Genomic DNA, 14,218 nt, shown 5'->3' with positions numbered 1-14,218 from the left:
CTCCTTAAGAACCACCACTGGCACACTCTGTCCACTCTGAGCATGGGGTGTCTGGGAGAAGAAGGCTGGGGACCACAGGCTGGCTCTACACCCTTAGCAGGTGATGCCCACGGGTCCCACACTCACAGTCATGACCTCCCCATCCACTGGGGCAGCGGCTGAGCCCTTTCAGGTTCCACCTGAAGGCACAAAGCCTAGGGACTGGCAGAAGCTGGGAGAATTTCCCACAGAGGCTGTGTGACTCAGGTGAGTCCCCACCCTCTCTGTATTTGTTTCAAAAAACAGAGCCAGGCATATTTCCTGCCCCCACCCCATCCCACCCACTCTATTTCTCTCTCCCGAGGGGACAGTGTGTGCTGGCCTGAAGCTGTGATGACTATGGGCCAGGGTTTGGGAACAGAACAGGACAGGGAACAGAACACTGAGGTTTGGTGAGGAGAAATCAGCCTCTCTCCATCCTCCCTCCCATCCTGCGAAGTGCTCTGCATCTGGGGCAGTGTGCCCACAGGCCCTCTCCTGGGTGCCTCTGCCCCCATCAGTGAAAGTGGAGGAGACAGAGACACAAAACGTCTAAGACTTTATCCGGGGAGTCAAGGACCAATTGCCTTCAGTTTCAGACTGAATGCACTTTGAGGTGCTTAAAAAATGCCCTTTGCACCCTCCCAATCCAATCCAGAAGCTCTCCCCTTGCTCCTCCTCTTCCCTGGCTTGTTGGAGAAGCCCTGTCTTGTAAAAGAGGAGCTCCTGGCTTCTGGAGTCAGAGTACCTGGGTTCAAGTCCCATCAGAGTGTGACTGGCCTAGAGCCACCTTCTCACAAAGCTATTTAGAACCAGTTGAGCTGAGTGAAACCACATTACAACAGCTCCTGGCCGCCATAAACGTTAGCTATTATTGTTAATACCTCCAATGCTAATGGATATTTGAGCCTCTCTCCTTGTGGCTGTGAGGATACAAGCAGGACCCTTCTGAAAATATGAACGCAAAATGCTAGGGAGGAAAGAAGATGGGGGCTTGGGTGTGCTCAGGGAATGCCGGCAGGCTGTCTGCCAGGCTCAGACTGGAAAAAAAGTGGGTAGGGGCACTGCAACGCCAGCCCAGAACTTGGGGGACATTGGCTGCCCCACTGGAAGTAGAGGGAGAGACGTTTTGTCTTTCCCAACAAGCCGGGAGATGAATGAGGTCCACAGCAGAGAGTGAAACAAGGTGGGGGTGGGTAGGACCCGGAGGAAGAATTGACTGCCCACCCCTCCGCCCCGCCCCAGGGGGAGGCTAACTCTCTCTGGCTCCCTAGATCCAGCCAAACACCGCAGTCCAAGCTGATCAGCATCCTGGTTCTTTCTGAGAGCCTGCTGCCTCTAAAATGAAAATAGAAAAGTCTTCCTGTATTGTCCACTGTCCAACCCCACAAAGAAAGCGGGGGCATTTCCCCTGGCAGTTCCAGGAAAAAAGCAATGCAACCGCGAAATATTATTTTAATGCTCTTTATAATACATCCACAACTGAACATTTTTCTCTCTTAAAGGAAAAGGAGTATAATTTATTCTTTCTCTCAGTAAGACCTTGCAGACATTAATGCCACGATTTTTAGTCCCCGGACTTTTCTGCTCCCATTTAGGAGATGCTATTTCAGGCAGGAGAAAGGTTTGCTTGGACGGATGCTGCGGGGAGCCCGGGTGCCGGTGGGGGTGGGCAGTATATGTGAAGAGACTCCGCGATTCCTCAAGTCCCAGGTCTGCGGCTGAGATGCTCCGGGTGCGGGCTTTGATGATGAAGGTACCCCGCCTGCTGCATTCGCGGGAGTCTCCTTTCAACTCAAAATGCAGGCTTTTGCTGGAGACCCGAATTTACCTGGCAAAAATTCGACTATATCTTGATTTTCTCCTCTGTTTAAAAAAAAAAAGAGGGAAGTTTTTCAATCCTTGCCGTGTTGAACCCAATGAGGAGGCTCAGGAAAGCCAAGAGCGAAGGGTGGAAGGAAGCGCCTTGCAGGCCTCCGAGCCCGAAGCCAAAGTGGCCAATTGGCCTCCGGGCACCCGGTTGTTGAGAGCATTCGAGGGGACTCCAGGGTTGCCATGGTGACCAGGAAACCCAGGGCCCTTTTGGAAACAATTGCGAGGAACTTTTCCACCATGAACCTCTCTGTCAGTTGCTCCCCACGGCTGGCCAGCCTCTGTCAGTTTCACCCCAGCATTTTCTGTGATTGTAGTGGGGGAACAGGGCGTTTGGGGGTCCCCGCTTCCGGACCCTCTGTGGGGGCTGCCCCCAAAGGCCAGAAATCCCGCACCAGGAGGCCAGAGGAGATCCACAGCGGCGCACGGCCGGGCCCCGAGCTGAAAGGGAAGAAAAATTAGAGGTCTCGACCAAGCAATCGTTTTGGTGACGGATCCTTCCAGTTTGGGGTTTGGCCACCCTCGTCATCCGCACCCCCACCCGCCTCCCTTCACCTCCTCAAGGTCATTACTAGAGTTTTCACTCGCAGCTCCATGCACGGTGGCCTCCTCCATCCTCCACCTCCCCACTTCCCCTGCACCGGTGCAGAGCACCTCTCTGGCAAGTTGGCAAGATTCTTCTCGAAAGAGAGGAAAAAGGCATTCGAAGTTTAGCCCTGCAGGTTTAAGTTTGCTATTCCAGCATCCGTAAAACAGCCTTTAAGGTTCTCTTAATACATGTAGGCCCAGAGCCTGATCAGACCCTCGGGATTTCCAAAATCCCTGGCCTTGCGCATTGTGGATGTAGGGCAAATGTGACCGGAATCAGTGGGCTGATTGGGAGATATCAAACTGAGCTTTCTTAAAGGGGGTAATTATTCTCACAATTGCCATCTCCTTTGTTTTCTTTGCTGGTAAGGGTTCTGCTTCTTGGCAGGTAGACAGAGGGGAACCATGCCCTTTCTCCCTTAAATAAAAAGCTTTATGAAACATCAGATTAAATTCTCTCCGGTGGGGACACCGTGGCTCTGTGAGGCCCGGTCTGACTGGAAAGAGGCTCACGGGCAGCCAGCACGGGAGAGTTTCGTCTCTGCTTTTGAATTCGGCCCTTTGAGCAAGCTTAACACGTGTGGATTTAATTTCCCTTTCTTTCTTGCTTTCTTTTCTCCCCCCTCCTTGTGAGCAAACAAGAAAAATAGTCTGCTGTGTCGACAGCGCGACACCGTTCCCTTTGCCAAAGAAAATTTGTCTTTCCAGAGTCCCGGAGAGCAGCGGGCTCGCAAGTTTCCATCGCACCCTCCAGTTGAGGGAGGGGGTATCCAGACAGCCCCCCAGCCCCCTGCCTGCATCCCAGACCTGGAGGTATTGGCCTAAATCTCTATCTTTACAGGGTCAGAGCCCTGGAATGTAGTATATTTCCCCCCACATCTTTTGGGGCTGTGGGGACACTCTGGCTGTGCAGACATGGTGACTAAAGGCGGAGGCCTTTCTGTAAGTTCTGGGCTGCAGATACAGTTGGAGTTCTCAGGCTCGGTGCAGTCTATGGGAGAGCACGGGGCGACAGGTTTTCTCAGCTCAGGACCCTCACCTTTCTCCTCCACTGGGGACTTTCCAAATTGGCGGAAGCAAGAACAGGGGCTCCTTTGCATCCCAAGCGTGGTACTGCCTTCTCTGTTCTATGGGGGCTTGCAAATCTCCAGCGCTGATATCCGCCTCGGCCGAATGATGTTCCCACATCCATTTCTTATTTCATTAACCTGACTGGGGTGCTGGTGGTCATAGGGGCATCTCGTCCGCCAAACTTGGGGGAGTGGGGAGGAATACTTCCAAAGCACAGGAAACAGCATCAACGTGCCTAATCAGTAAAATAAGGAGCAATACTAATTCTTGGTGGAAATATTGGGGAAGATTGGATATTGAAATTAATAATAATAATAATAATAATAATAACAACAACAACAACAACAACAACAACAACAACAACAACAACAACAGCAGCAGCAGCAGCAGCCAGGGTTCCCAGATACTTCTGGTCAGAAGGGAGGAAACCAGAAACTAATAAAACATCGGAAAGGAAGATACTGCAATCCCGGAAAAAATATAATAGAGCCAGATTTAACTAGGCAGCAGGGGAAAGTGACCCCCTGAGAAAGGAGGGAATTTCTCACCCTCAGTCTGACCCTTTCTTTTGCAAAAAGAGTTGGTCAAAGTTTACTTTTGCCATCATTTCTCCTGTTGCTGTAATTCTTACTAATTTTCCCAGTCCTATCCGCACTTATACTTACTTTTGGCGTGCAATAGAGACCCAAGTCAGGCGGGGACACATCGGGAGAGAAACGGAAAAGGGGGGGGGGATTCTTAAAAGAGTTCTCTTTGGGGAGGAAAGAAATACAGTGATTTTTGGGGGATGCGGTTTTCTTAGAAAAGGCAAGAATGAAGAAAAAGATTTAAAAATGGTCACCCTTGCTTTTATTCTGTTTCTAATTTTTAAAAATAGGAATCTCAGCTCTCCAATCCACTGTAATATTAAAATCAGGGCAGGAATTTTGCAAAATGAGGAAAATACATTTCGGGAGAAAACCCAGGCTATGGGTAGGTCTGGGAAAGCATCGATCCTCTGAAGGAATAAAGGGAAGTTACGATCCTCTGAAGGAATAAAGGGAAGTTACGCATCGAAGCCTCTCTTTCAAGTTAACTGTCCAAAGCTTGCGAGAAGAATGGAGATTCTCAAATCTAGTTGAGGTCTTAAGTTTATCCTATCCGTCGTGCGGCCTCCGGACCCTCTGCAGTCCTTTGTGAGCCGGTCGGGGTGATTGCGGGGCCAGCGCGGGGGATGCCAGAGAAAGGAGCCAAACGGAAAAGAGCTCGCCCCGCTCAGAGTTTCGCCTTCCCCTTCCAGCCTCGGCGGGGCCCAGGCCTCCGTTTCCCATCCACCTCAGCCCCGAGGTCAAAGAGAAACCCATCTCGAGGTTTTGGGCGAAGTATTTCGGGTTGCGCTCTTCGGCATCTGAGAGCAACTGCTGCACCCAAAGGGCCTCCGATTGGGGAAAAGATAATTATTAATAACGGGAAACGAAAGCAAAGCTCGGGGAAGTCGCTGCGGCCTGGCGGAGAGGACGGACGCGGGTTCTGCTTGCTGCAAGCTGCGGCGTCTGCGGCCCAGCTGGCCCCGGCGCCCGCGTCCGGCGCTGGAAACCACTGCCCGGTCTCCCCGCGGGCCTGACCTTCGCTCCCGAGGCCGCTCGGTCGGCTGCGTTCCTGAGCTTTCTGCTGCCGCTCCAGCCTCAGACGGGACGCGGCCTGGAGCCAGGCCATGCTTCGGAAAGCCCTGGGGGCTGGGAGCGCGCGAAGCCCAGGACCGAACCTGGAAGCCGGGGGCAAGTCCAGATTCCGATGTCCGGCTCCCTCGGGGCCCCTCGCGGGGAACTTACCCTTCCGGGAGGCCCGGCGTTCGCTGGCTCCGTGCTGGGTAGGCCTAGCTCCTCTCTCGGCGTCGCCCGGGGCGTCTACGCAGTACGTTTCGCAACTGAACCTAGTGCGTTTCCAGCTGCGCGCAAAAGCTTGTGCGCATCCACCACGGGGCTGCTTAGAAGTTATGCGCATTGATGATGGCGATGATGATAATGATAATGATAATAATAATAATAATGATAGCTATTACAAAACAAAACAGAGCGCTTGGTCCTTCTGCAGGACCCAGCGCTGTAATTTTTCTCTGCAGAAATCACCCTTCTCCCCCCAACCCCCCTTCCTTCACCACCGACTTGCACCCCGTCCCCGCCCCTGCCGGGCCAGGCTGGGACCCGCGTATCCCCCGACCTAGTTAAAAGAGGATTAGCAGAAAGGACTTTTTCTCAGTAAGAAAACCCTGCGGACTACTCTCCGCTCGTCCTAACGTCTCTGTCTCGTTTCCCCTCCGCGATAACCCAGTAACTACTTCTATGCATGTCTGCAAGTGGGCGCTGAGTTATCGCGTCCCAAACTTAACCAGCTAGAGAGGCGCCTCAATACTCATTTGCTGAGAGCTCCTCCTGGGGAAAAAAAATTTTTTTTAAATAATAAGAAGATGCTCTTGCCTCCTCCAAGAGACCTCGATTACCACCCCCCCCCCCACTCCCTAACTTGATTTCTTTCCAATCGTTGGGCTGAGGTGGGCTCCCACCTCCCTTCGCCAAAAGCCTCCCTCCCCCTCCCTAAGAAAATCGATCTTGGCCCTATTTGTGTCTGATGTCCGCCACCCCCATTTCCCCCAGAGAGCGCTGGATTTGTTTATTTCTTTATTTGTTCTCGTGACCGAGGCGTCTGGGACTTGTGGCTGCGCAGGCCTGGACGGGAGTGATAGGCGAAGACCGAGAGAAATCAACCTCCCGCCGCTGCCCCCCAGTCGAGCGTGACAGCGCGCGGGCCGGTTGCGTGACTCGTGACGTCTCCAAGTCCTATAGGTGCAGCGTCTGGTGAGATAGTCCGTATCGCCTGGTTGCCTCTTTATTTTATTGGGGTATGCCTGGTAATAAACAGTAATATTTAATTTGTCGAAGACCACAAACCAACTTCGAGCTGGGAGGTACATACAACTCTTGACAATCGCTTGAAGAAGGCTTGGCCTAAAAGGGGTCTCTTTTGGGGGGTCCTTTCCAAACTCTTCACCTGAACACCCCCCTTCCCAGCGAGGCGGCACTCAGCTTCTGCGCTGGAAAGAAGAGGTGGGATTTTTGGAGGTGAGTGTCGCCCTGGAGACTCTCTGGAGGGTGGAGTGGAGGGGTGGGATAAGATTCTTTCAGCACTAGCCTGGCCAAGGCCCCCTTGCTTCCCGCCCCAACTCGGACCTGATGAATCCCCCCTCCCAGCGTTGCTAACTTTTCACCGTGTTAATGAGGATGCACTCTTTTGCATTTTGCCTTCAAATGTCACCTAGTGAGAAAAGATTCCCCTTCGAAGTTTCGAAATCCCAATTTCGCTTGGTGACCTGTAGAATCCGCACTCCACAAACGAAGCGAATCTGTCCAGGCAATTACTTGGGGGAGTACAGATTCTCCCTCTTGGGAGGGGGTCTACAGATTATTTATGGGAATTTATTTTATCCGCAAATCTCTGAGAATTTAAAGGGATTGGAGAGCTCGTTCTGGATTTCCCCTTCCTTATGCCAGAGATGTGGAGTCAGGCTCATCCTGGAGCCATGTTTGTTTTCCGTCTTGGGCCGGGGGGTCACCCCCTTAGCAAGCCCAGAGTCCTCTGAGCTGACATTTTGGAAGGGTGAGGGTGTTTTCACAAATAAATAAACTGTCTTGGCTAAAGGCTGTTTGAAAGCAAACCTGGAAGGTGGAGTGAGAACTGTGGCAAATGCTCGGGTTGTATTTCTCCCTGGTTGCCCCACTTTTAGGGTTGGACAGTCCACTTTGGAATTTTGCAGTGATGCGTCAGGCCTGCCCAGGGATTTTAGTCTGAGGGGTCACAGAGGATTACACTGAGGCGGACCCGAATCTCCAAGGCATTTCTCCTCCCTCCATCCCTCTCCCCAGACATTGGCCTGCAGGCCCGAATCTTTAATCAGAGCCCCCAAAAACAAGAGGGTGAGGGAGGTGGGGGGAACAGAACGAGAACCCTGACATTTGTTCCAAGCACTAATTCTTGATTTTCCAATCTGGGTCTGCTCAGCCGAAGACTTACTGACTGTGTTTACGCTTCTATTGACCTCTTCAACTCGACCCTCAAAATAATACATTTCAGAGAGGGGGAGGGCAGGGAGAGGAGCCGAGTGGAGATGAAAACTCCAGCCAGCCCCCAATGACTGTTTGATTATTTTAATAAAACTGGGCACTGCCTTGTGTACACCTCCAGCCAGGGAGGTCTGGTGGCCCTGGGGGGTGGGAGCAGACGGCGATTTCTTGGCATCTTTGATCTCAGTCCCCATCCCTACGCACCTTCACCCTGCCTTCACCCCGGAGTCACTGAGAGTCGGGGTGATGAGTGGGGAGGGGGGGGAGATGTCAGGGCGGCTAGCTGCGGCAGGCTGGGCCAGGCGGGGTCATGCAGCTCTCCGTCTTGAGGTCAGCGTTGGAGAGAGAACGCGGGCGACGCTGCAGAGGAGGCTCCGGCTGTGTGTGTGCACGCAGAGTGCGTTCAGACTCCGTTCTCTGCACGGCCGCGTCACCGAGATTACTTCCCGGGCAGAAGCCGACCGGGTTTGCGATGATTTGTGCAGGATTTTTTGCAGCCATCGAGCCGCGCTCAGAGAAGCAGAGATGGATGGAGGTTGGGAAGGGGGTGGAGAGAAGGGGGTGATCTCGAGGTCTGGGTTTGAGAGTCCTGTTGTGATTTGAGTGTTCGGGAAATCTAATGGAAAAGGTGGTTGGGGGAGGGAGTGGTAACGGAGAGGGAGGAGGGAAGATGGGAGGGAGAGAGGGAGAGAGACAGAGGCAGGCAGCGTGCGCTGGGAGCTAGTTGGATAGGCAATTTCAGTACTTTGTAAGCATCAGGGCTGCCCAACGTCACTGAGCTCAGCTGAGTCGGCTTGTATTTCTGAGAGAGAGAGAGAGAGAGAGAGAGAGAGAGAGAGAGAGAGAGAGAGAGAGAGAGAGAGAGAGAGAGAGAGAGAGACTGACTTACCTCAGATTCCGGAACTTTAACCCTGAGAGCTGTGCTCAGAAAGGACTTTGACCATTCCCACGGCTCCCTCTCATCTCCCAACTTTCCCTCCCTGGGGGTGCAAGGGAGAAGGAGGGCACTGGGATTTTAATATTAAAGGTGCTCCTGGGGACTGCTGTTTTGCGTTCTCTAGAGCCCTTCTGGCGCCTGACAGCTTGGAAGTCTTTAGGGAGAGCCAGCGCAAAGCAGAGGAGGTGTGTGTGGATGTGGGCAGTCCCTGCCGCCGCTCCCGCGGTGGGTGCTCCTTTGTAGGCAGCGGTAGCCGCTGGTCTGGGCAAGCAGCTCCCCGCGTAGACCCCCGGAGCCACCATGCCCGCGCCCCCGCCTCGCCGCAGGCTTCCCTGCTAGGAGCCAGAAGGGATGTGGTGAAGGCACCGGCTTCACCGAGCGAGGTAACCGTTCCGCAGATGGCCCGGGAGGCTCGGGAGGGAGCCCCGCCAGCCGAGTCGGCTCCAGGAGGCGCGAAAGGCAGCACTCCAGCCGTGCCTTGGAATCTGCAGGGCCCCGGCTTGCAGAGATTCTGCGCGGCCCAGGGCTGCCCGGCGCGGCGCGAGGAGCCGAGGAGGCGGCCGGGGCTAGGGGAGCGGCGTTGAGGTTTTGCAGAACGCTCGGCCTGGTTCTGTCAAACCGCATCTCGTTCGGCCCTGCCAGCCCTGAGCTCCCCGGGACCCCAGCCAGGGCTCGGCGTGAGATTGTCCCCGCAGCCAGCGGTGAATGGGAGCGCACGTGGGGGACGCCATCCCCGCTTTCTTTTGTTGTGAGCAGGCTGCGGGACTCCCATCACCGCTTCTTTCAAATCCCAAGGGCGTGGTGAAGGATGCAGCTTGGGAGTCGGGTCTCCGAAGCTGTCGGTCTCCTCGGCCCCATTTCTGGGTCTCCAGCCACTGCGAACCAGGGTGGGATCTAGCCCTTTGCTGAAGCGGCTGCTAAGATTTGGGGGGTGGGGGGGCATTTCTTGCGCCTCCTTCCGAGTCTTCCCAGGTTTTGAGGGAGGAAATCCCTACTTGGGAACGTAGAGGAGATTGGAAGGAGATCAGAGCAGGAGGCTGGCTCATCCGGGCTGAACCGTTCTGCGGCTCTTATTTTGCGTGTTCCAACCTCACTTGCCTGTAATCCCGGGCCATTCTACAGCGTTGCGCCGGACCTCAGCGGCCAAGGAAGGCCGAAAGCCCAGGATTTATCTGGCAACCGCTTTGTCGTCGCTAACCTCGAGCTTGGGCCTACAGTTCCAGCGAGCCAGGCCGGGCTGCAGCTCAGAGAAGCTCCCCTCGGCCAGGCGGCTCGACAAAATGCCCGTCTCGGGCTGGAGAACCGAGAAAGCAAGGAGAACGCGGCCCCTGGGCCGGCCGCCGAGCGCTGGCCTCGGGCACCCAGCAGCGCGCTGTCCTCCGAACTGCAGCAGAGCCACCTTCCTGCCCTTTCTGTTCGGCGATTTTTTAATTTTTAGCGTCGCTTATGGATGGGGGCAAGGGAAGGACTCTTAATGTTAAAGGACTTTTAATTTTAAGGCCTTAACTGATAAAAGATGAACGTGAATTCTCCGACCTGGTCTCTGGATCTGCAAATCTTTCCCCTCCTACGGTTTTGGTTTTGCAAGAGACGGGTTATTTCAGGCATCTTGCCTGCTGCAGAAAAATATTCCTCTTGCAGGCTTTAATAAACAGAGCTCTGCTGGCCTCCAGTAATTTGATGAAGCAAAAAAAAAAATCTCAAAAGGGCACTAGGTTTGTGTTTTGTTTTGTTTTGGGTTCATACCCAATGGCTTCCAAAAATACCCAGGCCTTATCTTTATTGGCTCTTCCAGAAGTCCAGACAAATTTGACGGGCAGCTTGCTTATCACGGGGAGCCTGCGCAGGGGAGATGCGGGCCTGGCCTCCTCTGGGTCTGACGCGGGTCTTGCAAGAGGTTGTGCGTGGTCATAAAGTAATAGTAACGAATAATTAACAGGACCTTCTGCAGCCTCCTTGGGCTGGGAACTGGGGTGGTGGTAGCTGGAAACTGCTGGTAGCTGCCTAGTAACTGCTCCCTCCTGTCACCAGAACAGTGCTTCCAACCTTCTGTTTTTCTCTCTCTGCACCCCCTCCCATCTGTCCTTCTCTTTGCTTCCCATTCTCAGAGCAGGACCCCGAGCGGTCGCAGGGCCCCGGGCTCACCATGGCCGACGCAGATGAGGGCTTTGGCCTGGCACACACACCCCTGCAACCAGACTCGAAGGATCTGCCCTGTGACTCAAAACCTGAGAGCACGCTAGGGGCCCCGAGCAAGTCCCCTTCGTCCCCACAGGCTGCCTTCACCCAGCAGGTAAGAAGACCTCGGGCCTCAGGGCCCTTTGCAGAAACCAAAGCCCCTCTGTCTGGTGGTTGGGAGGGGGAGCTCCGTGCCCATAATTGCCCCTTTTCTTTTTACCTCACTCAATTCCACCTTTCTCGGCCTTGTCTCCCTAAATGCCAGTATATTCCGATCTGCTTTATTGTGATGATTATCTGTATGGCCAGAGGATTTTTGAAATATATTGAAGTTGTCAAGGATGCCTTAATTACCTGGCTATTTGGGCCGGCGGACAATGGCCCAGATCATTTCTTTCCTGCTGCACTAGGTGTCAACTCGGCCTGAACGCCTCATTAAGGGCCAGGTCAACGGCCGCTTCAGGCCGGCATGAGCGATGGCTTGACCCCGCTTCAGATCTGCGGTAGCCTTCGCCTCGGCCGAGCGCCGCGCGGAGGGACCATTCGTCCGGCGGGCAGCCGGGGCCTGGCGGGCTGGCGCGGCCCGGACGGCCGGCGGGGAGCGCACAGGGCTGGGCCAGGAGGGCACGGTGGGCGGCGAGCTCGCCTGGCTGGAGGCCGGGCCAGAGCCGAGCATGAAGCCTCGCCTCTCGCTCTGCTCCCTTCACCTGGGCGCCTGGGGGGCTCAAGGCTTCCACTGCAGACCTTGACGATTTCTAAACAGGGTGTCAGCTGGCGGGAAGCGGGGTGTCTAGACCAGAAGAGATACTTGCAAGTAGCTCAAACCCTTCTTTGGGATGTCGATGCCCTTCCTGGCTTTTTCATCGCCTGTTTACTTCGCCCTTCACGGCTCAGGAAGGTGCGGGTTTATTTGTAGAGAGGACGTGAGCAGTGGGCATGCACTTTTGGAAACTTAGAGGCTTTCTTTTACTGAAAAGCAAATCCACTGTTAGATGTTTACAGATTATTGCAAAACAAACACTTAGTATGTAACTTTTTTTTTTGCATCGGCTTTATAAAACAACTTGTTGAAAGCGGAAATGTTAAATCGTTATGCCTGTAACCAAAACAGCTGGTGGTGAACGAAGCTAGATGCGAGGAGGGCCTAGAAGATATATTAATTAATCTATATAGACATTTGAGAATTGATTTTTGTTGGGGACTGTGGGAACCTCCTGTAATATATAAACATTAAAAAAATTAAATTTCACCTATCTCTATATAGGCACTGCTATGGTGAGAATAAACAGGCACATATACAGCATTGCACATCTGTCTGTTTTCCTGTGGACGTCTGGGTGTCTACATAAGAATATCCTGAGTGGGTTTTTTGAGTTTGAGGTTTTGGGGTTTTGTTTTTTCTCTTTTAGCTGCCTCTTGGCTAAAGCAGATTGGGATTGATTTCCTCACCCCCTCCCCGCCCTTTTTTTTTCCAGCCCCCTCCTCCCCATGTACATTCTGAAACACCCTGATGGTTAAGGCTTTTTCTCTAGGCTTGTGTTGGTGGCATTAGAAGGAACAGCACTACATTGTGGAGATAAGACCTCCCTGGGACAGAGCATACATAAGGATTCCTGGGCAGGGGCTGTGGGTGATCCAGAGTCCCTACACTGCTGCAGTGGGCTGGGGGCAGTTTTCAGCCTCTGAGCCCACTGGCTCCAGAGGGAAGGAGAAACCTCTGTGTTTGGGGAGGGAAGGCTTATTGCCTCCAGAGCTCATCTGTGTGGCTTTCTCTTCTTCCTATAGGGCATGGAAGGGATCAAGGTGTTTCTCCATGAAAGAGAACTGTGGCTGAAATTCCATGAAGTGGGCACGGAAATGATCATAACCAAGGCTGGCAGGTGAGATGGTCACCTCTGTGGAGGAGGCACGGGAAACTTGGGGGAGAGACGAAGAAGAAAGATGGCGTGGGAGACCAGAGAAAGGAGAGAATAGAAAAGAGGGGAGGGAGAGAAAGAGAGAAAATATGAATATATTTTGTTTACCTAAATTCTGGTTAAAGAAGCAGGGAGAATTCCTCTAGCAGTCTCCATCAGTGTTGGGGGGAAATAGTTGTACTGAGTATTTCTTCCATCTCAGATATAAGAATCAAGAGCTTGGGCTATCCGGATACATTAGTAACTTAAAAAAGAGGGATGAGGTGGGAGAGTGAACCAGAGAACAGAGAGGTTGCAGAGACACAGAGATGAGGCCAGCTTTGGTTTTCATAGGGTCTCAGACTTGAGTCTTCGCCCCGACCCTCCTTCCCATCCTCCCTGACCTTGGAGTGGTTCCGGAGTCCCACTCGATCGCCAAACTCAGAATACTTGAATGTACTCGCTACCTCTTTCATTGTTTACAGAAAGCAGGCGAAGCCTTTGAAACTGAACCGGGGCTCGGCCGGGCTCTATATACAGACACCGATAAACACGGTAGTTTCGTTAAGACACTCACTCCGGAGCCCCTCCTAAAAGCTCGCAGAGTTGTAGCTAGAAATGCGAGACTTCTGGGGGAGGGGGTGGAGGGTGGTGCATCTCCGTAGCTCGGCGTGTGAATGCGCGCGGGCTCGCGCCCAGGCCCGGGAACAACCTCGCCACGTCCCTACCGGTGCCGGGCTGGCCCTGCCTGTCCCTAAGGAGAGAAAGCCCCAGTCTGATCAGAGCAGGCGTGTGAAGCCAGAGAGCCGGTAGGCCCAAGCCACCGAGTGTGTGAAGGGGGCGGGTGGAGCCGCCTCGCCAGACGCCCACCGCTTCTCCAGCCGAAGCCTCCCGCAATAAACTGACAACAGTGACATTTATTATTATTTGAAATTAAACAACGTCTGTTCCCCAGCTCGGCCTGAGTGAACTAGGAGGCGGGTTCTGTTTATACCAAAGAACTAAAGTCTTCTTCCCATTCCGCCGAGGAAGGAAAGGAGCGGCCGGGGCCTCCTTTTCCCCCCCAAGACTGAGCCGACAGTATTTAACTATAAAAGGCCTGCGAAGCCTCCCTGCGCTCGCTGGGGCAGATAAACACTGCTAGGCGAGGCTCCAAGGCCAGAGAAAGAGAGGAGGCTCCACTCACCCCTTCCCGCCATCCCTGGGCCAGCCAGGATCTGCAACTGGTCCTTTAGGAAGGCTTGCTTTCCGGGGCGCACTCCTCCCCGCGGAGAGGGAGCGGGCCCAGCACACGCGGTACCGCGGAACTGCCTTCCACCCCCCACGTGCTCGAGCAGGGCCCAGCTCTTTCTGAAACCAAATCCGCGTGGGTTTTGAATGGCTTTGCAGGAGGGCCAAAGAAAGAAGGAAGTGTGCCAAGTGCCTGGGAGAAATCGTGGGGGGCATTTAGGAATAAATTCCTGCTCCAGACTCCTGTCACAGGTCACACACCCACCTGGACCCTGGGGGTGGAAGACTGAAGCCAGGACGCGAGGTGTGTGTGGGCACCCACGCGTGTGCAG

At 53.8% G+C, this 14,218-nt stretch overlaps 1 protein-coding gene and 1 long non-coding RNA gene across 5 annotated transcripts in view; one reads left to right on the top strand and one right to left on the bottom strand.

The window, feature by feature from the left end:
- Nucleotides 1–1,456: 1,456 nt before the first annotated feature.
- On the bottom strand, nucleotides 1,457–6,136 carry LOC116660913. Of its 3 annotated transcripts, none has more exons than XR_004316558.1 (3): nucleotides 5,361–6,136; nucleotides 3,518–3,784; nucleotides 1,457–2,331 (listed from the first exon to the last, which is right to left on the bottom strand). It is a non-coding gene; the product is annotated as an uncharacterized LOC116660913 (long non-coding RNA). The 3 variants fall into 3 exon arrangements; XR_004316559.1 differs by lacking the exon at nucleotides 5,361–6,136 and adding an exon at nucleotides 4,215–5,353; XR_004316560.1 differs by lacking the exon at nucleotides 5,361–6,136 and adding an exon at nucleotides 5,154–5,353.
- A 1,795-nt stretch (nucleotides 6,137–7,931) lies between these two features.
- TBX5 (T-box transcription factor 5) overlaps nucleotides 7,932–14,218 on the top strand; it is a 43,414-nt gene continuing 37,127 nt past the window's right edge. Inside the window, exons 1-3 of one of the 2 annotated variants that reach the window (XM_032471501.1) lie at nucleotides 7,932–8,181; nucleotides 10,692–10,876; nucleotides 12,547–12,641. In XM_032471501.1, coding sequence (XP_032327392.1) covers nucleotides 8,172–8,181; nucleotides 10,692–10,876; nucleotides 12,547–12,641 — 290 coding nt within the window. In that variant the 5' untranslated portion in view covers nucleotides 7,932–8,171. The remainder of the gene's footprint in view (nucleotides 8,182–10,691; nucleotides 10,877–12,546; nucleotides 12,642–14,218) is intronic. The other variant, XM_014562300.2, reaches the window with a different exon arrangement.

The sequence above is a fragment of the Camelus ferus genome, chromosome 32, assembly GCF_009834535.1.
Source record: "Camelus ferus isolate YT-003-E chromosome 32, BCGSAC_Cfer_1.0, whole genome shotgun sequence".
Taxonomy (NCBI): Eukaryota; Metazoa; Chordata; class Mammalia; order Artiodactyla; family Camelidae; genus Camelus; species Camelus ferus.
Note: the sequence above shows the minus strand (reverse complement) of the source record. Positions and strands in the feature narration are given on the sequence as shown.